The sequence below is a fragment of the Lissotriton helveticus genome, chromosome 3_1 (assembly GCF_964261635.1).
Source record: "Lissotriton helveticus chromosome 3_1, aLisHel1.1, whole genome shotgun sequence".
NCBI lineage: Eukaryota > Metazoa > Chordata > Amphibia > Caudata > Salamandridae > Lissotriton > Lissotriton helveticus.
In genome coordinates this window covers 1,268,155,019-1,268,179,611 of record NC_136061.1, presented here as the reverse complement: position 1 = coordinate 1,268,179,611, position 24,593 = coordinate 1,268,155,019, and the positions used below count along the sequence as shown (strand labels likewise).

Genomic DNA, 24,593 nt, shown 5'->3' with positions numbered 1-24,593 from the left:
TTCCCTCTATAGATGTCTCGTGCTGTGTCTCTGCCTGCCCCCAAGCCCCCCACTGCAGCCCCCCGCCTCTCCAGTTTCTCTCATCTCTTCACACCTCTATTTTTGTCTGTAGTCTCGCCCCCTCTCCCAGCCTCTCCTGCTTGTGTGCGAAAACACGTGGCACAGTGTTGACGGAGTAATGCTTTTCTCCTTCCCCGAGTCAGTGGTGCCTGCGACACTCTGGAAAGGCAGGGCGTGGCGAGCTGCCAGGGTTGTGCCAGGATCTAAGGGTGTGCCAGGTCCGAAGAGTCAAGCCCAAGCCGGAGTATTCGGGGTGGTGCCGAAATGGGGCAGCAAGAGCGGCACGAGGATAGCGCCGTTGGTGATTTTGACAGCATGTGTCAGGGTTGGTGTGAAAGGGCTGTGCCAGAGTGAGGCTGCGACGCTTCTCCGTGACGAGGACCGAGGGTCGATGCAGCGCCCGCGAGGTGCCAGCTGGGAGCAGGAGGAGGCGCGGGGGCTGAGCGGCAGCCTGTGTCCAAGGGCTGTGCCAGGGCCGAGGGGGCAGTGCTGATATTCTGGGTGCGCGCCAGGGCGGATGAGTCAGGGCTCAGGCTGAGAAGCAGGAGGCAGAGAGCTGATGCCTCACGCACCCCGCGCCGACACAGCCCAGGGGCCAGGCTTGTCTCGAATAAGGAGCTATGGTTGTGCTAGGTTTGAGGTGCCAGGGCTGAGCGGCGAGGGCCAGTGGCAGATGGGTGGTGCTGATGAACTTTGAAAGTGGTAAGCAGCAAACCGATTTCTGGAATTGCTTCTTAGGGACACATCTCGGCAATTGTCAGTGCAAGGCACTTGTTTTCGCCATTCTTTGCTTTCAGCTGTTTTACTGATGTTATGCTATTAAAGATGGCTAGAGCGGTTGACCTTGAAGCTGGAGAACCGGGTTCGAGTCTCGGAAGGGGCGCTCAACATCCTGTGACTGGGCAAATCACTTAATCTCCCCGTGCATAACAACTGAATGTGTCCTTGTGTAACACAACTGGAGCTCAGGTAAAGCACTTTGGGTCGAGTTTGCGCTATATAAAACTGCCGAGAAAAAAAAGAAGTATAACTTTTGAAATACATTCCAATGTTGGAGACGAATCTTTACTCCATGTGCAAACGATTGTCCATCCCTTAGTCACCTCCTGTGAGTAAGCCTCACTGCTCGACCACAGCTACCACTGCAGAACCATGGAAACTAGGAGAGTGGTTGCTGAACTTTGGGCCAGTGCAGGGCCGGACTGGGAACCACAACTGGCCCTAGCATAGTGCTCGTCCCCCCCCCAACCCCACTCGGGGGGGTTGGAGGTGCTTCCGAGCTCTTTGCCGGGGCTATACTGCAAAAACAGCCCTGTAATAAAAACGTCCCCCCAGGGGCCCAAAACCGGCCCCCACCCGTGCGGCGCACCAGGGGATTGCCCGGTGCCTGCTATGCCCAGTCCGGCCCTGGGCCAGTGCTACATGGCCAGCACTGGAGACATATGCCTTAGGGTGCCACCACAAAAGGTAACAGAAAGGTGCCACATTTCAACACATTGCTTCAGATAAGTTCTTGCTGCTTGAGGACAGGGTGTGCAAAGCAGCCACATGTCATCTTTGCACTAGATCTTTCTGCAAGCAATCAACACTAAGGGAGATTTATCAAACTTCTATGCAGCACAGAAAACCACTTTACTGCATTGCGCTCCTCTGCGTGAAAGGAAAAGGGAAGGAATGCCCCGTATTTAACATTCTATGGTGCATTCCTGTCCTTTCCTTGCGCTGGCGCTCAAACAATCCTCTGAGGCATTTTCCTTTTTCTATGCAAACATAGCAAGAGGAAAGTACGAGGAGAAATAAAGGTATTTCTCAGGCCCCAAGGGTGCCTGCGTTGCAGACAGGATTGTTTTTGTGCAGGAAGGTGTATCTTCCTGCACAAAAACAAACCTCTGAGGCATTTTCCTTTTTTTAAGCAAACATAGAAAGAGGAAAGTACGAGAAGAAATAAAGATATTTCCCCGCGTTATGCCTCCCCTGTGGAGGCCTAGCATTTTGACACATTCCCAGGTCTACCAGTAATGGTAAATCTGGGAATGTGCACAAATCAATGGGTGGATGTGTGGGAACACCTACGCTCCACACATGGAAAGTCTCCCTGCCGCAGAGTAAAGCAACGCAGTAATTTGAGCTGCTTTGCGTTACTCTAGATTTATCAAGCCATGCAGGGTCACGCATGGTGGCCTTGCGTGGCCTGATAAGTTTTACTTAGTAGTTGCCCCTTACTTGCTCCCCATTGTGTGGTGTAAGGGTGATGCAACTGAATGATAAATATGCCCCTAGGTCCCTGAGACGGTGAAGAGATGTTATGCCGTAGGCCGACTCGCGACCCGTGGCGCTACCTGTGTCCTGTTTGCTGGCTGCGGTGCAACCCGCTGCGCCCCTCCCTCCTCTTTGAGGGCGCCGCGATACATCATTGCGGCCCACTGTGGCAATTTCAACGCTGTTGCGGAAAGCACCAGCGACGCCTGTTGGTTTTCGGGCACGCCGCATACTTGCACTGCAGCCCATCTGCTTCCTGAGGCACCGTGAACATTACACTCACCTGGTGTGGGTGTCCTCTTCACCTTGCTCCCAGAAGGCAATAAGGGAGGGTTACTTACCTTCCTAACATGGTGATCTTTCTGTAATGCACTTCACTCTTTTCCCTAGCCAAGATAATGACACCTCTCCTTCCTGTTTTGTCACTTCCTGTTCCTGTATGTCACTTCCTGTTCATGTATGTCACTTCCTGTATGTAGCTTCCTGTTTTTTCTGTATTTAAGGGATCATAACCTTCCCTTCCTTGCGTTGCAACACTCCTTGTTCCTGCTGGTGTGTCCTCGCTCCTGTTGGCTCCTCCTGGTGTGTCCTCACTCCTGTTTGTTCCTTGGCTCCTCTTTTGGCGATTCCTTCCTACCGTTGGCACTTATTTTTCCCCTTGCGCTTCTGCTCCAGCTTGTCTTCCTGTCTTCTCCTGGTTCCTTTTTGGGCTCCTGGTCTTCCAGTGTTTTCTGGCTCCTTGTCTTCTCCTTCATTCCAGGAGTCTCATCATCAACATCAGAGGTTATTTCCCTCTGGGGTTTTTCTCTCGGGATTCCTTCTGGAGGGCACTGGCTGCATTGTCGGCAGAACCGTGGCTACCGGAAGGGGTCGCCCCTATCTCGGCCAAACCAGGATTTACAAGAACCAAAGCCCGGAACCGTCCCAACACCTCGAGACTGGTAAGAAAAACTCTAAACCCGACAAGAGAAGATAGGCACAGCACTGATAAAATACTGTCTAGTGTTTCTCACCTGCTCCAGCCTCTGGAGTTAAAGACTAATCATGTGAAAGAAATTTGACATGGTCAAATGTTACACATATTTTCCAATCATGATACGTAGACAGCAGAGCCCTCCCTCAGGTTACACAGATTTCACAGTCTTAGACAACAGAGCACCAGCTCATGTTACAGAAACCTTACAGCTATACCTAAAATATAATACCTAAACAATTCCACTGAAAACAAAATTCTGAAATATACATACCTAAAAACAAAATTAATATTACTGAAGTTCTGAAAAGTCTTATAAAATATTAATAAATGAGCCAATTCTAAACATAAACCTTATGTTTACCCTATACACTGAAACCAAGTTTAATGCTAACTTAAGCCTACCACTAGTGCTTAATGTATAAAAGAACAAATGTTGGGTGTCACATTTTTTCTGAGAAGCCTTCTGGTGCTGCTATTAAATGCTGACTAACAAGGCTTTTCTGGACTTTATTTAATCTACGACCTTTTTTTATAAAAAGAATACTCTCCCTTCCCCTTTATCTCACGCTTGTGGGGTCCTTTTCATCTCTGCTTTTTCCATTTGTCCCCAATTGTATGTCTTTCACTTGTTCCTTCTTGACTGCTATTCTTTTGTCTTGGGTCAAAGTCTGATGGTGAAAAAAAGAGCTTAGTGGGCCTCACCTGCAACCATTGGCTTAAATTAAGCACTGCATACCACTAACCTTATCCCTGAGCCTAAATCCAAAGTTCACTCCATGATAAATCTCATTTCTAACCATAAATTTACCTCTAATCCTTAATCGAAAATGTGTCCTGTCCACTTACACTGGGATTAATGGTAACCCTAAACCTAATACTAACCCTACATCCAACTGCATCCCATAACTATAATCCTAACCCTAAAATTCCCCTAAAACAAATTAGCCCTAACCCCCAAGGATAATGCTAACCCTAAGCCTTGACAGGAAGCACAAAGCTAATTTAATAAATACATTTAAAATCATACTTCAAAAGTACATTAGCTTACATTAATGGTACCTGTTCATGACTCACAGCAGTATATAATGAAATGTCTCACAGCAGTAAATAACGAAATGCGCCAATGTGAGCTCTGAAATAATAGAAATGGCCAGCAAATGCCATTTGACACCAAGGAAATAGCACCAGCAATACATGTTTCCAACTGAACATAAATTGTATCTAAAATACCAGCTTAAAATATAATTTGTAGAGCCATGTATTTTGTCTAATGCTGTCATATTGGGAGTTTCTACAAGCATACTTATTTAATACGCAAACATCTATTTTTCATTTTCTTTGGTAATGATCTAATTTTTCTGCAAACAACTGCTTGTCCATTCCAGAAAATACTCATATTTTTCTTTTAAATACTACCTTATCATGGTAAGTAAATAACCTTTTTTTGGGTTAATCGCAAGCTTTCTGTCATTTGGAAATGCACAAGGTAGTCGAACACTTTTGGTAAACAAACCCTGTTTTCTTCAAATATCATCCTGTACGTTTTATAAAATAAATACACATATTTTGCTGTGAAATAGTAGTCATCTCTGGTAAATAAACAATTTTTTACTCAAGCATCAGATTGCCACATTAAAAAACATTGTTTTCACACAAATACTTGCTTTCACTTCTAGTTCATACCATCGTGTTTCCTCAAACATCAACTTGCCACCTTTGCAAATGCACACATTTTGCCCTTTTCGGCAACTGAATTATTTGTACTGAAACAAAATAAGAGTATTTGCTGCGAGCACACCAGCATTCAATTTTTACTAAAAATTAGTTTATGCTTTCAAATAGCAAGTTACTATTTTAATCAAATGCTCAAATTTACAACTTTTTTCCCAGGACTCATATTACAGTTCATTGCTAATGATGCCCGGAGACCCTACCAGATTTCCTTGGATATCCACCTTATGCCTAGGCGATCTTAGGGTTGGACACCAAATGCCAGGGATGCCAACTACATGCCAAAGATACCCATCAGAAGGAAGAGACGGTGACCAGATACCACCAGTGTTGACCTAATACAGGGATAAAAAACATGTTTGAGGGGTTGCTACAGAATGATAACCAGATACCAGAGATATCCACCCTATGCTAACCTTCCACAATGGGTGTCATCTAAATGCCAGGTATGGCCAGCAGAAGTTCTGAACTGGCAGTTACCAGATTCCAGGATGTGCACAACAAGCCTTGGATGGTATCTTAGGCTAGAGGTGGCTGCCAGATGTCTGGCGGGCATCATGCACAAAGGATGTCAAGCAGGGAACACCAAATGCCAGAGAGTCTCATGTATTGGATAGCCGACAGTTGTCGGGGATGCTGCCTGGTGCGTATCCTATAAGACACTATGTAGCCAAACATTCATACATAAAGGGGTGTATATGAACACTCACGCATATACGCTTATTCCCATACAGACAAAATCACTTACCCTTAACCTAAAGTCCTTCCAGCCACTTATGTTGAAGTGTGCCATAACCTAGGTCTAATACTGGTCTGGGTCTCTGTGAGTTCTGACTAGGGGCAGGTTCCGTCGATAGGGTGCAGACTGTCACCACTATGTTCCAAGTGCATCACCTGGATCCTAAGTTTCCCTTTGGATGCCAGATGTGACCCTTGCGTATCAAGTGTGAGCATGGATCATTGTTATGTCTTATTTACCTGGTTCATTGCTCCAGTGCAGCATGCATACTGGTCGAATTAGTTTGATGTTGTACCTCTTGAGTGCATCCTTTTGCTACAGTTATTTTACTGGGATCCTGGGTGTGTCTCTTTGGTGCTACGTGTGTTTTGTATATTCTTGGTGCCTTATTACAGAAAGTGCTGGGGATAGTGTGCAATGACCATTCGGCCCATGTTTTGCACATTGGGCTACTTTGGTATTCTAGAAGGGGCCGTAGATGCTTGTGCAGACCCTTCTATAGTACAGATTGCACTGATGCACCTTTTTCACTAGCACAATCACAACGAGGTGCCACCTCATTTATTACATATGAGGGCGCAGAGGCCAATGAGCTGTCAGGCAGCGGTCTGACCGTGTGACAAATAGATGTGACACACATTCGTTAAGCTCCCTGAGAGCACTGTCTTAGTTGCCAGGATGTCCTCCTAGGCATTCTGGCAACCTGCACTGCCCCTGCCAGCAGGGCCTGCCTTTTTCTATCCTCTGAGGCCAGCAGGCCCGGACTGGCCGTTGCGGGCACCGGGCAATCCCCCGGTGCGCCGCACGGGTGGGGGCCGGTTTTGGGCCCTGGGGGACGGTTTTGTTACAGGACCGTTTTTGCAGCAAAATCGGCCCTGTAACAGAATCGGCCGAAAACCGGCCCTGGCAAAGGGCTCGATCGCACCCCCAGGGGGCCGGCGAACACTTTGCCAGGGCCGGTTTTGGTTCTCAGTCCGGCCCTGGAGGCCAGTCCACCTCCTGTGAAAGACGGAGCTACAGTTTCAAACTGCGACCCTGCCTTTCACTAATGCACTCTCATAAGAGCAGGGACAAACGGTCAGATTTTGCACTGGTGTGGAGGACAGCACATTTTTTTCCGACTAACTGGACACACTGCCTCGGTCTCCTAATTAAGGGTGCACTGCAGCCAGCGGTGTACAGTGGGTTGCCAACGTCGGGGCCAGGCAAGTATTCTTCCACTTTTCTTTAAAAATTTTGCGCCCCAAAATATGCCCCTAAGTATTATGTTCCTGGGGCAACCGCCACTGACTGCAGCATAAACAGGGGTAATGGTCCTGATATGTTATTTGGGCCTTGGGGCTTTCCTGGCTGCAAACATGAATTACCCACACAGCACAACTATTAACCCCTCCCATGCTGGTGACGGAACCGCTCCGTCACCAGCCACGGACGCGCTGTGCTGATGATGGAGCGGTTCCGTCACGGCCCACTCGGCGCGCCTGCGTGGCGCGGATTCCGCGCTTGTGCTGGACGTTCTGATGAGCGGGCGGGGCCGTGACGGAACCGCTCCGTCATCAGCACAGCGCACCCGAGGCTCGTGACGGAGCGAGTCCGTCACGAGCATGGGAGCGCCGCGCGTCCCCCTAGCCCCCCTAGCGCTGCGGCGAAATTGCCGCCACAGCGAAGGGGTTAAACTCTAGTCTTCACCTCTAATCTCCCTTGCCATCTCTAAGGACTCTTTTCAGTTTGTCCTGAGCAAATACTATCTACTCCTTCAAAACCATCAGACCGACAATACCTCTTTTTCCAGCCTTCACTACTCACACGCAGCACAAAAGTTTTGTTAATTGAAAACATTCTATGGACTTACCTACCTTCCTGAGCACTCGCAATTCTCTCTTTTACCAGAGACTGCATAGCAACTCAAATCATCGCGCCACTCACTGCCAAACCTTCAAAACACACCACACTTTTCTTGCATTCCAGGTAAGTTAAATCCCCAAATTTGCACGTCCTATTCTCACACATAAATCAGCCCAAAATATGCCCCACACATGTCATTTTGTGTACTCTCTGCCCATGTATATGTCTTTCTATGTTCCCAACACACCATATCCTATTTCTCACCTAGGCAGGCTACACCCTCCTTCTACACTCCCACCAAAAATCTCCACTCCTCCCAACTGGCCCTGGCCACCTTCCCACTGATCTGCAAGACCAGGGCTGGAGGAAGTTTGTTCTCCTACCTCGCTGCGAAGACATGGAACGCCTCTAGATTTCAGGCAATCGCGGGCACTGCCTCAATTCATGAAGGACCTCAAGACTGAACCGCAGCTCTCCCCCCAGTGCCTTCAGACCCTTACGGGTGAGTAGTTGTGCTTTACTAGAGCCCTGATTGATTGATTAATTGATGCACCTAGTCATATCACCACACAGTGAAGATACCCATCCTACTATCCACAAACAAAACCATCATGCCAAAGCAATTTCGAGTACGGGATAAAGTACTACTGGAGCACACTTTTACGTACTTGTGCATTCCTTTGTGAATCGGGCCCAAAATTTCCAACACTCTATTAGCAAAAGTGCACAGAGGCCCAGTGATTTCTATTTGCAGTAATTGTATATGACTATTTCTTCAATATTCCCATTTTAGAAGTTTGGGGCCCATTCACAAAGGCCAGTTAATAGTATGCAAAAGAGGAGAACTACTTTACGCGCTCCAAAGTGCATTTGTGAATAGGCCCTAGGTGCAATGGATCAGATCCATATAGTGATAAGGGTTTAACCCTATTACTCCAAGAAGAAGGTATATCTCTCAACCTTCATACAGTACTGGTGTACGGTCACACATGTGCCAGAGGACTTTAGCATTTATTTAGCTTCGGAAGGATGCATGAATGTCCAATGCCCGGCAAGTAAAGTGCGTTTCAGTTGATGAGGTATCTTTGTTTGCTGGCTGAGCAGTTTTAGTGGCAGGTGATCTGTTTAGTATGTTGTATTTTGTAGCTGTGGGATTGAATGACTGGTTTCGTGGCTCTGGTGAGTGTTGTGTGCATGATAGTGTAGAAGTTTCCGAGTTATCTATTCTATTGTCTCTGTGGGAGGGGGCATATGTGAGGGGGGTGCGGGTGCTGCTGTGTTAGCAACACTGTCAACAACATGTCGTTCTGTGCCCACTGTTTAGATGGCCATGGAAATGGTGGCTAGTTGTGGAAAGTGAAGCAATGTTGGGGGAGGGACATAGGGGAGGCACACATTTGCAAAATAAGACTTTGTGTGGAATTGTGGCTGGGAAGGCTCTAGCAGGTATACTAGCATATTCTTTTAGTGGTGGGTGGGTGATGGTAGAAACAACAGAATTTAAGAAAATTAAGTTTATCCTGGTGATGTAATGAATTTGTTAAACTCATATTCATTGCACAATTGGCATTTTGTGAGTGACTCTCCATGCTCTCCTTCATGAATTCCAGGACAGTGGCTGAGCAAATAGAAAACATGTGGAGTTAAAAACACAGGATGAGATTTCCTTAAATATAGGTTTAGTTAACATATATTTGTATTTAATGCTCTATTTACATGTAGTATTTGATACATTTGGCTGCTTAATTTGCTAAAACTCGACAGACATCAAAGTATGAATGCATGTTTATCAGTTAAATAAATGTTAAAATATGCCATTTTATGACTCGATTTATTCTTAAAACACAAAATAAATATGGATAAATACCAATATAATGGTCAAAAAATAAAAATGAATAAATACAGATGGAAATGTTACATAAATAAATACCATAAAACCGGGAGCCCTAGTCATAAGGTAAAGCAGTGGTGATCGGGCCAGTGAATGCAGCAACAGGCTGCGGCTAAACATACATTGTTCCTCGGTTTTGTGTCCTGTGGTGGAAAGGAATCAAATGAAGACTCACCCTCGTTGAAGACTGACTTGACAGGACAGGAGTTTACATCTGGATCCCCACTTCCTTCTGTGTTGTCCAGTAAGATTTATGTAAGAACTCCCTTCTATCGAGTTAGTCTTCGAGGAGGTGGCAGCACTGTTCTAGCGAGGTGGGGAGAGGACTCCTATGATGAAGCATGACACCAAAAAGTGTATGCGATTTCCTCTTCCACTAAGGATGACCTTTCACAGATAGTAATCTAAGGTTGAGTCTCCTTCGAGTTTATATACGTGTAAAGAGCCAAAAATCTTGTAGCATCAAGTACACGGTATATCATTCCGAGATAAGTGCCACCGTAATAATGTTTTGTGTTATGTGCAATAAATGAATGGACGTACAGTGTCATACCCTTCTCCTCTCCTTTCATTGTGCTTCCACCATTTGCTAATAAAACACCCTCATTATAAAATATGATGGAAATTCACTGATATTGCGGTAAGGTTCAAGGATTTGCACTGACCTGCAGGCTACGTCTTGAAGTTCCCGGAGCCTTGCATGTACACGGCTCCTGTCTTTGGGGTATAATTGTAAGCTTATTTGAAGATAAAGACATATTTATGAGACTGAGTTATACTACTTGAATTTAGCGCTTTACACTGTGACTTCCTAACAGTGTGGCCCACCTTCGAGACTCTGGTTGTCTTATTAGTCACAAGGAGTGACATCTCATTTACTTTTTTGTGGTATTTCTATTTGCAATAGTTGGATAGGATACAGACAAAGTAAGAGGATTTGAATACTTGATAGTGCACTATCATAAAAATAAGCGCATAGGTTTTGGAAACCATTCTCATGAGTATTCTTGTCTTGCCATTTAACAGGGCTATACAGAGGTCCCACGGGTTGAATCTCCCCCAGTGATGTTTGGCGCTCCCCTTGTTCTGGTGGGTATTATTCTAGTATGGTATGAGTTCACTTAAATGTATTCTCATTTAAAACCTGTATATGTAGTAATGCTCTCCTCCTATTTCTAGTACCACAGCAAAACGGATTGGAGCAGTATTGTCACAAATGATTGGATACTACTCCCCTGGTTCCATATTGTTAAAGATTATCATTCGTTCCAGGTAAAGAAATTACTATACATGTTAGGATATCTACCTATCCTAGTACTTTTAGGTCAGAAAGTTTCTGATGTTGTGTATTTGTGTTGCCAGGTCTCCTTCCTTGCTGTTTCCTTCATTCACTTGATCACCTCAAGCTTCTGTGCTATTAAAGATTTTCAGAATTGAGGCTATCAAGGGGTGGATCCTATTGAGCCTCAAACCTACCTTAGGATTCAGATGGTTGTTCCTGACACTGCTACACGCATTGTTCTCCATTTCAACTTTGCTCGCCCCCTTCTTTTAGGCTACACACTGTACTCCAATATGGCACCTGCATTCATATACAGGGCCACCAGGTTTTTAACGCGGAGCGCTGCCGAGCACGCATGCGCTGATTGAGGTAACGCCCAGGCCTACTGCCAAAGTTGATTGCAGCAGACAGCGTCAGCACTTTACAGAGGCATTCCTATGGGAGACAAAATATCATGTCTAGTGAGCGCCAACACGTCTCTGTATTGCCACATTACCAACATGGCGATTAGAGCGTCACCATGACATCGGGTTACTCGAAACCTCCCTCCACCCCTACCAACATGGCGGCTGCATCTTGAGAGCTCCTCGTAAGCCGGCTTAGTGATTGTCAGCCTCCCCCGGCATGTCGGAAACCTGAGATTGATCCTGGCACACTTTTAAAACCCTCTCCCCGACAGCCTCATTACCTCCAGGCAGGCAGAGGAGGGTAGGTCACTTACTGCATTGGATCATGTGAGTACTGACAAAACTTAAACTGTGTGTGAGTTTCTTTTTATCTATTTTTACCAGATACCACCACATTGGTACATCTGTGTTTACCAGTTTGTTACTGTTGCTAAGTGTGGTCCTCCGCCCATTCTTAAGTGGCACAAACACTACTCTAACAGGGTAAGATCCCTAGCACCTACATTTGGGAATGCAACCGTCTGATGTACCACACCCTCTGTCTGGATGTGGTGTTGTGTTTCCACATTTGGCCACATGCCTGTTCATTTGGTTTATTTGTGCACACTTCACTGCCGGGTGACAGTGCATCTTCAGCATATTTTTAGCTCAAGTTAAGACATATTATATGCATTAAGAGAAGTGTCAACCCGTCCTGTTAGTTGTGACATCGTGGATTAGCAGTTTTTTCTCTTCCAGGTCGGATTTCCGATATAATTTACGGGAGCAGGAATAGTTGACAATAGATATTTATTGGGCATCTTCATTCCCAGTCAGATTTAGGGTTGGCGTCATCTATTTGGTCCTGATGAATTGCCTAAGATCCAGTTGAGCCATAAGGCATGAAACATGTTGACTCTCCTTCACATCTTTTAAGCTATCAAATTAATTGGTTCCTAGGACAGTATTCATTTGTCTTTACTCTTGACAAGGGGACCACTTTATTAAACCGTCTTTAGTACATCTTAGACATTTTTAACCACTCGATGCACCACCCTACACTCACGATATCCTCACTTGCACTCATCATTACGGCAACCAAATCGGAAGACCTTTGACAAAGAGCCCACTCGAGGGGCCCTTTGGGCATTGCAGTGCCAATTCAATGAGGAGCATGACACCCATCAGGGTGTGTGAGGGCAGTCACTTCTGAGTAATAAAATCCCCATGTCCAGTTGATTGACCCCTCTCCTGGTCCCGAACAACAGTTTCTCCTCTCTCATTTTCCCTTTCTCTGGAAGAACAGCATCCTGCTATGTTTAACTGATGGATTTTGTTGCCATATTTAAAGAGTGGTGTAAAAAACTATCCCACTTTACCATTTTTCAGCACTGCATGAGCGATTACAACCCGTTAGCCCTGAAACTTCCTTTGGGTTTGTCTTTGCCCCCCAAATTGAGTGTCCCAAGAACAAGGATATTCAGCGTAAATGGTCAGATATCGACATTGGGGATTTGATGACAACTCTGCTCGGAAAAGCATGGAACACCTCATGGTCTGCTTAGGGTATAAAGCCAGTCCATTAGGTGTACTGGGGGCCTCTCGTGAAATCCGTAAATGTGTAGCAAATCTCCTAACGGCACCAATGCTACGTGCGGCACCAAGGCCAAAGAAATGGTTTGACAGGCCCTGCTCGCAAGCACCCAGCAGTCTGTTGACGGCTGTGAAAACTTTACCCAGGGATAGTGAAGAAGTAAGAATTTGTAGACAGTACAGAGGTCATCTCGGCAGTAGAACAGTGCCTTAGTAATAAAGTTACAGGCCCAGAAGGGTTACTCATTGATCTTTTTACAAGCAACATTGATTTTGGGGCTCCCCGTTTAGTAAATGTGCTGTGCAGCACAACTCTTGCTGACCCACCCAAGTCATGGTCGGCTGCAATAATCGTCCTGATTTTCAAGAAAGAGGACCATGGTGATCCATGTTGTTATTGTCCCATCTCCCTTATTGACTCTATGGCAACAATGATGAGTAGAATCCTGTCAGATTGGCTAGAGACCTGGCCCACTGAGAAGGCCATTTCAACGGCAGCACAGTACGGGTTTAGACAGGGATTGGGAACCATAGATCAGTGCTTGGATCTCCACCTTCTGATCTGTAAGTATGCACTGGTCAAAGGAGGATGTTTGCACCTCGCCTTCATGGATGTCAGTTTGGTGTTTGATAACATCGATAGAGGTAAGCTAGAGGAGGATGTTGGTGTTGGGAGCTGATCCCGAGATTGTGTATCTACTTTTCAAACTCCACAAGGAAGTAGAAGGATGAGTCAGATATAGCCCCAAAGATGGCTTCAAAGATGAATGTACTATTAAAATCAGGCGGGTGTCAGAGAAGGCTGTGGTCTAGCCCCCTTTTTATTTAGCCTCTACATCAATGACCTTGAGACATTTCTGTTAGGAATAGAAGCAGATCCACCAAGGGCGGCAACCAAGTGCCTTCCAGTATTCATGTACACTGATGATTGTGTCCTAATGTACAGAACCGGGGTAGGCCTCCCTGGATAGATTCGTAGAGTTCTGGGATGGATTAGGGCTGTCCACCAATAAAACAAAATCCTTTACTTTGGTCTGCGGCCGACTGCTAAGTAACTTGAGCCCAGTCTATATCAATTGCACTAAATTGCAGTGTGTCCCATCCTTCAAGTACTTGGGGATCCCTTTCAAAAATAAGAGCACCTGAAAACATCCATTGAGAGTGAGGAACTCAACATTTGAGCAAGCAAATGTCCCAATATTTAAATTTGCCGCTGAACTGGGATCGTCACCTCTAGAGGTGATAATTACAATTTACAATGCTAGATGTATCTCGGCTGCTTCAAATGGTGCGGCATTTGGTGGTTTGGCGATCCTGCACAGTTGCAAATTGACGATAACTATTTTCTGCTCCGATTTGCTTGAACTCCCCAGGAGTGTACCCGCCTTTGTGTGTCACGATGCATTGGGATTACAGCATCTAGGGGACTATAGAGATAGCACCAACTGTGTTGTGGCTATTGATTTGGTCCATACCTGAGGAGCGATTAACCAATTTCTGATTGTATGAACCTAGACAAAGCCTGCAACATTCAGTGCTTCCTCTATGTGAAGGCCCAATTGTATTCAATTGGACAGCTGGAATTTTTTGACTATCCACAGAACCTTAATCTGCCAGCTAGAGCTTCTGTTAAAACTGATTTATTCGCTCTCCTGGCTAGGAAAAAAGCAGCAGCAGAGCGTGGCAAAAGAATGGTAGAGGTTTATACATCACTAATCATGAGGGATCACACGGAGGCATTTTTTTTAATAACTCGTTTTTTTGGAATGTGCTCAGCACATAATACATCAAGAACACAGTTAAGAACCGATATCCCAGCCATACTATCCACATCATTTAATTATTACATCTGGATTAATGAAGTCATCAACACAGTGAGGTACCATTCTCGTCTTTACCCTGCTCCCACTTACTATAATCCTCGGTAGGACTGCCTACACCCCCAAATCTTTCCCATTTCCTTGGGCAACCCCATCTCAGGTATATCGTGTGCTCCCCTTGCCGACATGGAGCCATTTTTAAATAACGTCCAACCAACCAGAGGCACTATTTGGTAAGATTTCACTTCAATGTGGCCCCTTTACTGGTATCTTATCCACCAGAGACTCACTGTGACAAAGATCTTGTGCCTTGCCCCTGCGACTCAATCAATCAATCAGGCATCTGTGAAGCATGCTACTCACCGGTGAGGGTCTCAAGGCGCTGGGAGGGGCGGGGGGTGCAGATGTGGTGGGACCACACCCTCGCTCACACCCAACCAGCACACCTGAAACCAATTACCAGTCAGAGAAAGGCTTATGCAAAAAAGGCTCAGCCACAGTAGAGTGGTGTCTCAGCAACTTCCTGAGTACACGAGAAAGCCGGCTACGAATGTTCCTGTTGACCTGATCTGCCTCTGCTTTCCTGCCTTCATTGTTTAGGTATTTAGACTTTGCACAGACCTTGCCCTAGTTCCTGCCTCACTTTCCTTCCTCTTTAAGAACAATTCCTTTGTTTCTTGTTCATCTGCTTAGGACCCCTCTACTGCCCCCCTGCTGTCAATATTTTGACTCTTTTGCACTTCTGATTCAGTGAAGCTATCCTTGGAGGTTCTCTCTGACAGATTACACCGACATGCACTTGTGGTAGCTTAGAACTATTTTCAGATGTATCCACATTTTTATGAAGTTACTGCTGAAGATCAGCTTATCTGCAGAAGTGCATTCTGGATCAGGTAGTTCAATTGGGAAGTCTGGCAGTCGAGCGGAGGGAGGGGTAAATTACCAAGAACATACAATCACACTACTTTATGGAGATTTTACTCATTATTTCCCCTTTCTCTTTACATCGTCTTTGATATCAGTGCTCTCTGTTTCCTTACCCATGGGCGGGCACTCCTTGACACCCAGGCTGATATATTGGCCAACAGATAAAACTCGCCAGGAACTATACACTAGTACCTCAAAGTCTCGATTAATGATGTATTGGACCTAATATTCTTCAGCTTATTTCATTTATATTAGAAGGAGCTTTTCTGGTATGTGTGGAAAGTGTTTGCATTGAAAAACAGACTTCAGAAGAGATGCATGGTATACTGGATGGTGCTTGTGGTGTGACAGCAAGACTAAGAATACTGCAACAGGACTGAGGAGTATGGGCCTATATATTTAAGTTTTAGCTTATAGAGGACCCTTACCAGTTTCAGGCTGGTAGTTGAGAACCAAACAGATTGGTCAGGGACAAAAATAGGTGCATTTCTCCGATGGCGGTCAGAGAACAGCTTGACATATTCTATTAGACTTTTGTAACAAAGACGACATTTTCTTATATCCTTCTTGGGGTGAATACTTTACATCATTGTTGTTTGAGACTAGGGATAGAGAAATCACATTGATTTTTTACATAAGTACAAAGAAGAGAGATACTCGGATATCTGAATGAGTATTGTTATTGTAATGAAAATTAGCCAGAAATAGTACAACAACTAAATTCTTGTACTACTGGGCACAAAGCAATGAAGATTTTCATTAATGCTTCAATTGGTTATTTCTTATTGTCCATCACTCTGGAGATGATAAGTAGACAAATTACATGACTGCAGTTCCAATAGACTGTGGACCTCTCTCCTGGACTTAGAGAGCAATTAATGGACACTTTGTTCGTCTGGTAATCCATGTACATGGAAGATGTGTTGAACAGAAGACTGAGCAAGGTTGCTGGCAATAGGAAGAGCCCTCAAAGGTTCAAAATGGGCCATCTTAGAGAGCAGATCTACCACAGTGCAGGTGGTGGTGTTTCTGTCTTTCAAAGGAAGGTCTTGATAAAAACCTAATGAACAGGTAAGCCATGGATGAAGCAATGAAGCAACCCTTGAGGTCTTTAGGATATGAAGTTGGACCATGCACAACGTCTAGTCAGGTTTCATATCAAGTATATCAACATGTAAACTCATGTGTTTTGTATACCAAAATAGCCGGCACCTGTATCCATCGTGGCACCATTCCAGAAATAGTTGTGTTTATACCACAGGGAGCCATACCCGGCAATCATGAAAGCAAATCCCATCAAGGACTGTAAAGAAAATATCACTGCTGGATCATCAATATTCTGATAGTCTGGTGAAATGAAAAGGACTCTTCCTATTTTATATTCTTTTTCTTCCATGTAAATACTTGACATCAGCTTTGGTGTTCTGTATATCTAATTCAAAGGTGACTCCGAAGTCAAAGTGAGAAAAAAAGTATTGGATATGTCACTGATTGGAGGATCGTGCTGTTTTCAAGAATCAGAGGGGCATATTTACAAGCCCCTTACGCCACAGAAGCATCACTTTTACTGACGCTCCAGTGGCGTTGCGCCATTTCCCATATTTACAAGGTGGCACTAAGCCACTTAATGTGGCTCAACGCCACCCTGTAAATATGCCCCTTTCCGCCACAGTCTGCTGAGGCAAAGGGGCGGGCAATGGGTGTTGCAGTGGGTGTTTCATCGCAACACCCATTGCTTTTTGACATTGCCCCAGATTTACAAGGCTAGGGCAGCACCAAAAACTAAAGCCATGGAATACCAGGCGTTAGAATGGTGATACGGGGAGAAATGATTTATTTCTCCTCGTTTTTTGCTCTGAGCAAATTGCCATTACTGATTGTTTATGTGCAGGAAGGTATCACTTCCTGCACATAAACAATCACCCCTGTAGCAAAGGCACCCTTGTAGAAAAGGGAACAGTAGCAAACAAATTATATCATAAAAGCCATTTCTTATAAGGTGAATATCTATAACAATGTAAAGTACACAACAACATAAAGAAACAACTAATAATGACGGTCTCCTAATGAAGGCAGTGGCTGAAACGCGTGTAGTGTTACAACCCACCGCATTGCCAACTTCAATAGCCCACTTACCAACTAGTCATTTGATTTTGATTGTTTTCTTTTTGTATATATCTCTCTCTTTGTGTTTGTTGTTAATTTCAAGTAAAAAATGATATCAAATATAACTAAAATGCAGAGAAAATAAGAAAAAATGAATAAATAAAATATATTTTTATAATAATCAGTTAGTTATTAGTTGTTTCTTCATGTTGTTGTGTACTTTACATTGTTATAGATATTCACCTTATAGGAAATGGCTTTTATGATTTAATTTGTTTGCTTCTGTTCCCTTTTCTACATAAATTCCCTTCCCTACGTGTAGCGAACACATTCTTTAGTAGGGGTCCCCTGTTTCCCAAAAAGCAAAGGCACCCTTGTAACTTGCACAAGGATGCATATGATGGACGCTAGGAAGCTTTTTTAGCCCCAGCACTAGGGGAAGCGCAGGGGTGCGTCAGATTTTTGTAAATACTGAGCATGCCTCTGTTTTAAAAATGTCAGAGCGTGGTGTTTCCAAATGTGGCGTAACACTGCACTCCGACATTTTTTAGTAAAGATGCCCCTAAGATTCTTATAGTCTGTAAGAAAGGTGATTGGATGTAGTGAGATCTCCAAATAATACCTACACTCCGTAAATGCCAGTTTGCTAGGAGCTCTTTCTCCAAATTCTTCTTTGATTTGTTTACGTTTAGTGAGAGAAAAACTATGGATGTAGCAGATGTGTATCCGGGTGTCTTTATGAGGAGGACTGCCCAAACTGCGCTCCTTGAGGCGTCATTTCCCATTGCATGGCTTTATCGGGATCTGGATGCTTTAAGATGCGGCTGTAGTAAAGTGTGACCACCCTCAATATAGCAAAAACAGAAGTCATTGTTTCTTATGAGCTCCTTTTCTTGAGGACTGAGCGAGCCTCTCATGCTTCCCAATTCCATTGGTTCCGCCTCAGGTAGTAATAACCTCCCCCATCTCCTCTGGTTTCCTATTTTCAGAAGTAAGGAAAATACTTCTTCTACCCATTCTTGGCCCATACTTTCTGTTCCAATTGCAACATTAAGGCTCTAAAGGAAGCTGGGTCTCATGGGGAGACAGCATTGGACTTACCGTTTCTTTTTGTTCCTCTTTTAAAACTTCTGTGGTATACCATTACTTGGACATCATTTTCCCATTTAGCCACAGCCACAAGACTCTTAAGGTGATGATGTAGCTGAGAACGTCATGCGCTCCTGGTTTCATATCCATATGTTCATGATGGTTAGTTTGTTGAACATACTTCCACTCAGAACCCTCACTTCTATTAAAATCAGGTCGTAGTCACCCAACAATAGATGCTGTTGTTCAAGTGATGGGGCTGCCCATTATAGTGCATTATCCCCAAAGTCATTTAGAGGAAGGCTTTCTCGTGATAACCCTTGAGGCAGGTTCATGAAATGGATAGGAAATTGAACTCGAAAATTGGAAAATTCTGAATGTTTTCCATAGAATCTAATGGACAGAGGAACTAATGTCAGATATGCGCCTACTTCTGAGTGCCCCTGGCTCTGTTGGCTCCCTACAAAAATGCAAATTCCCAACAGACAATTTTCAGGTAAATACCCATGAAGTTTGGTGACCACGAGGAGGGATAAACAACCTTTACAACGCAGTCATCACATCGCACTACATTTACAACGCAGTCATTATATCGCAAAATCCTTTACAACGCATGTCACTACAACGCAGCCATTACATTGCATGTCACTCCAACGCATGACACTACAACGCATGTCACTGCAAAACATGCATTACATCGCATTTCATTACAACCCATACCACTACAACGCATAGTACCCATACACTATCCAACACTTACCCTAATGTTGCACCCCCTGGAGTTAGAATAGTAATTTTTACCCCTACACTATCCAACACTTACCTTAAATGCAATGTAATGGTATGCGTTGTAATGGTATGCGTTGTGAAGGTATAATGCGATGTAATGGAATGCGTTGTAAATGTAGGTTTAAAAATATTGTTGTAATGGCATGCGATGTAAATGTATGCATTGTAAAGGATGTTGCGATATAAAAACTGCATTTTAAAGGTATGCATTGTAACGTCATACATTCCCCGAGGAGATGTACTTTGGTTGCCTACCTAACTCCAGGACACATAATGGATGCCAAGCATTAACTTCGAGACAAGATGGCCCATATGTGGCCATCCCGGAAGTGGGCCCTTTGCCCTTGGCTGCCGGATCCTCAGTAGCTCCATTAACCAGACAATAGGATGGGGGTTGGGAGCACACTGCCTCACAGTCCCAGCACAGTTCGCCCCTTTGCACCCTGGTAAATGCAGTACACAGTTCAAACTTACTCCAAAATTAGCTGGAGTTTTTCACCAAAGTTGGTGCAGACATTGCTGTATATCTCTAGACACGTGTTTCTGTGTTGAGCCCGTCATCGGTAGAGAGCAGCAGTATTAGAGAACATAGAAATATCATCTGGGGTTGCTGGAAATGCTGCCAAGTTCCTCTCAGGTCACAGTACCACTCACAGGCACACAGGTGCATCTCCAAAGCTCGTCAGCTTGCTGGCTCAAGGGAGCCTTTTAAACAGAATGGGGGTTGGGAGCACACTGCCTCACAGTCCCAGCACAGTTCTCCCCTTTGCATCCTAGTAAATGCAGTACACAGTTCAAACTTACTTCAAAATTAGCTGGAGTTTTTCACCAAAGTTGGTGCAGACATTGCTGTATATCTCTAGACACGTGTTTCTGGGTTGAGCCCGTCATCAGTAGAGAGCAGCAGTATTAGAGAACATAGAAAAATCATCTGGGGTTGCTGGAAATGCTGCCAAGTTCCTCTCAGGTCACAGTACCACTCACCAGCACACAGGTGCATCTCCAAAGCTCGTCAGCTTTCTGGCTCAAGGGAGCCTTTTAAACAGAATCGGGGTTGGGAGCACACTGCCTCACAGTCCCAGCACAGTTCCCCCCTTTGCATCCTGGTAAATGCAGTACACAGTTCAAACTTACTTCAAAATTAGCTGGAGTTTTTCACCAAAGTTGGTGCAGACATTGCTGTATATCTCCAGACACGTGTTTCTGTGTTGAGCCCGTCACCGGTAGAGAGCAGCAGTATTAGACAACATAGAAATATCATCTGGGGTTGCTGGAAATGCTGCCAAGTTCCTCTCAGGTCACAGTACCACTCACAGGCACACAGGTGCATCTCCAAAGCTCGTCAGCTTGCTGGCTCAAGGGAGCCTTTTAAACAGAATGGGGGTTGGGAGCACACTGCCTCACAGTCCCAGCACAGTTCTCCCCTTTGCATCCTAGTAAATGCAGTACACAGTTCAAACTTACTTCAAAATTAGCTGGAGTTTTTCACCAAAGTTGGTGCAGACATTGCTGTATATCTCTAGACACGTGTTTCTGGGTTGAGCCCGTCATCAGTAGAGAGCAGCAGTATTAGAGAACATAGAAAAATCATCTTGGGTTGCTGGAAATGCTGCCAAGTTCCTCTCAGGTCACAGTACCACTCACCAGCACACAGGTGCATCTCCAAAGCTCGTCAGCTTTCTGGCTCAAGGGAGCCTTTTAAACAGAATCGGGGTTGGGAGCACACTGCCTCACAGTCCCAGCACAGTTCCCCCCTTTGCATCCTGGTAAATGCAGTACACAGTTCAAACTTACTTCAAAATTAGCTGGAGTTTTTCACCAAAGTTGGTGCAGACATTGCTGTATATCTCCAGACACGTGTTTCTGTGTTGAGCCCGTCACCGGTAGAGAGCAGCAGTATTAGACAACATAGAAATATCATCTGGGGTTGCTGGAAATGCTGCCAAGTTCCTCTCAGGTCACAGTACCACTCACAGGCACACAGGTGCATCTCCAAAGCTCGTCAGCTTGCTGGCTCAAGGGAGCCTTTTAAACAGAATGGGGGTTGGGAGCACACTGCCTCACAGTCCCAGCACAGTTCTCCCCTTTGCATCCTAGTAAATGCAGTACACAGTTCAAACTTACTTCAAAATTAGCTGGAGTTTTTCACCAAAGTTGGTGCAGACATTGCTGTATATCTCTAGACACGTGTTTCTGGGTTGAGCCCGTCATCAGTAGAGAGCAGCAGTATTAGAGAACATAGAAAAATCATCTGGGGTTGCTGGAAATGCTGCCAAGTTCCTCTCAGGTCACAGTACCACTCACCAGCACACAGGTGCATCTCCAAAGCTCGTCAGCTTTCTGGCTCAAGGGAGCCTTTTAAACAGAATGGGGGTTGGGAGCACACTGCCTCACAGTCCCAGCACAGTTCTCCCCTTTGCATCCTAGTAAATGCAGTACACAGTTCAAACTTGCTTCAAAATTAGCTGGAGTTTTTCACCAAAGTTGGTGCAGACATTGCTGTATATCTCTAGACACGTGTTTCTGGGTTGAGCTCGTCATCAGTAGAGAGCAGCAGTATTAGAGAACATAGAAAAATCATCTGGGGTTGCTGGAAATGCTGCCATGTTCCTCTCAGGTCACAGTACCACTCACCAGCACACAGGTGCATCTCCAAAGCTCGTCAGCTTTCTGGCTCAAGGGAGCCTTTTAAACCGAATGGGGGTTGGGAGCACACTGCCTCACAGTCCCAGCACAGTTCGCCCCTTTGCACCCTGGTAAATGCAGTATACAGTTCAAACTTACTTGAAAATTAGCTGGAGTTTTTCACCAAAGTTGGTTCAGGCATTGCTGTATATCTCTAGACAGGTGTTTCTGGGTTGAGCCCATCATCAGTAGAGAGCAGCAGTATTAGAGAACATAGAAAAATCATCTGGGGTTGCTGGAAATGCTGTCAAGTTCATCTAGGGTCATAGTACCACTCACAGGCACACAGGTGCTTCTCCAAAGCTCGTCAGCTTGCTGGCTCAAAGGAGCCTTTTAAACAGAATGGGGGTTGGGAGCACACTGCCTCACAGTCCCAGCACAGTTCGCCCCTTTGCACCCTGGTAAATGCAGTACACACTTCAAACTTACTTCAAAATTCGCTGGAGTTTTTCACCAAAGTTGGTGCAGACATTGCTGTATATCTCTAGACAGGTGTTTCTGGGTTGAGCCCGTCTTCAGTAGAGAGCAGCAGTATTAGTGAGCAAAGAAATATCATCTGGGGTTGCTGGAAATGCTGCCAAGTTTCTCTCAGGTCACAGTACCACTCACAGGCACACAGGTGCATCTCCAAAGCTCGTCAGCTTGCTGGCTCAAGGGAGCCTTTTAAACAGAATGGGGGTTGGGAGCACACTGCCTCACAGTCCCAGCACAGTTCTCCCCTCTGCATCCTGGTAAATGCAGTACACAGTTCAAACTTACTTCAAAATTAGCTGGAGATGAGAGGAAGAACGAGTTTGTGGCAGCAAGTTGATGTTTGTCGTGGCAATAGTTTGTAGCCCCCAGCTCACATACCAGGTTGGTCAGAGGGATGCTAGTAAGGGCAGGGTGAACCAAAGGTGACCAACGGAATACAAAATGGCTGCGGTTGGTCAGAATGACTGCAGTTTATGTGCACGTAGGAGCTTCCATCAGACAAGATGGTGCAGGTAATGTTTATGATTGTCGTTTTGCTTTTAACAGGGTTGCTGGAAATGCAAACCCATGGACATCCTTACACAAACAGGTTCCAAATACCAAACAGACTCTTGCAAACATGGTTTATTGCACTGCACACATTGTTTTTGCCAACAATGGGACCTGTTTTTATCAACAGAACGGACTCTTAGATCTGGCCGGTCTCACACGTTTTAGACCCTGAAGCAAGGTCTAGCTGCAAGATAAAAATGTCTGTTTGGCCTGGGTGGGAGGAGAATAACTGTTGGGCTTGTGCAACCATGTTGATGAAACAATGTTTGGCTTGTGTGACAACCTGTCCGGGGGGGGGGGGATACCAAGCTTACATGACACTGATCATAAATATTACTTTGTCCTGATACTGTAAAAAAGTGACCTGCAGGAGAGCTGTTGTTAGAACACCTCAGCAGATTGCCACGGTGTCTGCTGACAGGTTCTCCTCATGAGAAATAAACTAGTTTCTTGCCTTCCAGTTTCCAGCGGGTGCCTCATTATTTTGATTGTAAATCCAGTGAATTAAAGGTGACCCTGTGCCGGGCAGCATTGGGGGTCTTAGGAGATTTGTTGCTTCTCACAACCCCAGATAATTTTTCTTTGCTCTCTAATACTGCTGCTCTCTACTGAAGACGGGCTCAACCCAGTAACACATGTCTAGAGATATACAGCAATGTCTGCACCAACTTTAATGAAAAACTCCAGCTAATTTTGAAGTAAGTTTGAACTGTGTACTGCATTTACCAGGATGCAAAGGGGAGAACTGTGCTGGGACTGTGAGGCAGTGTGCTCCCAACCCCATTCTGTTTAAAAGGCTCCCTTGAGCCAGCAAGCTGACGAGCTTTGGAGATGCACCTGTGTGCCTGTGAGTGGTACTGTGACCTGAAAGAAACTTGGCAGCATTTCCAGCAACCCCAGATGATTTTTCTTTGCTCTTTAATACTGCTGCTCTCTACTGAAGACGGGCTCAACCCAGAAACACGTGTCTAGAGATATACAGCAATGTCTGCACCAACTTTGGTGAAAAACTCCAGATAATTTTGAAGTAAGTTTGAACTGTGTACTGCATTTACCAGGATGCAAAGGGGAGAACTGTGCTGGGACTGTGAGGCAGTGTGCTCCCAACCCCCAAACTAGACAATAGGACTCAACTTGGAGATCTAGCTCTTTATCAATCAGAAAAACCACCTATGACTTGGTAGTTGGGTGATTTGATTTTTTTTATCATTGTTGCAGATTCTTAGCTGCGTGAGTTTGCACTCCTGCCTGAGTTTGCACTCACTCAGTAGCACTTACTGTCTTCTTGCACTGACAGTTACAGAGAAAGCATAGAAATTGCAAGCTCATCGGAGGAAGCTTGATACATTGCACAATTCTTTCTAGCATCTTTGCCCCATTGACTCGGAT

At 45.0% G+C, this 24,593-nt stretch overlaps 1 protein-coding gene across 3 annotated transcripts in view; it reads left to right on the top strand.

The window, feature by feature from the left end:
* Positions 1 to 587: 587 nt before the first annotated feature.
* Positions 588 to 24,593, top strand: part of LOC144823426 (uncharacterized) — a 36,416-nt gene continuing 12,410 nt past the window's right edge. Inside the window, exons 1-5 of one of the 3 annotated variants that reach the window (XR_013608791.1) lie at positions 588 to 762; positions 3,080 to 3,260; positions 7,879 to 8,112; positions 10,528 to 10,590; positions 10,681 to 10,773. Coding sequence is in view for 2 of the 3 variants with exons in the window: in XM_078681929.1 (XP_078538055.1) it covers positions 998 to 1,029; positions 3,080 to 3,260; positions 10,528 to 10,590; positions 10,681 to 10,773 (369 nt within the window). In the remaining variant the exon portion in view is untranslated. Of the gene's footprint in view, positions 763 to 857; positions 1,030 to 3,079; positions 3,261 to 7,878; positions 8,113 to 10,527; positions 10,591 to 10,680; positions 10,774 to 24,593 lie in introns of all 3 variants that reach the window. The other 2 variants (XM_078681929.1, XM_078681928.1) reach the window with 2 other exon arrangements.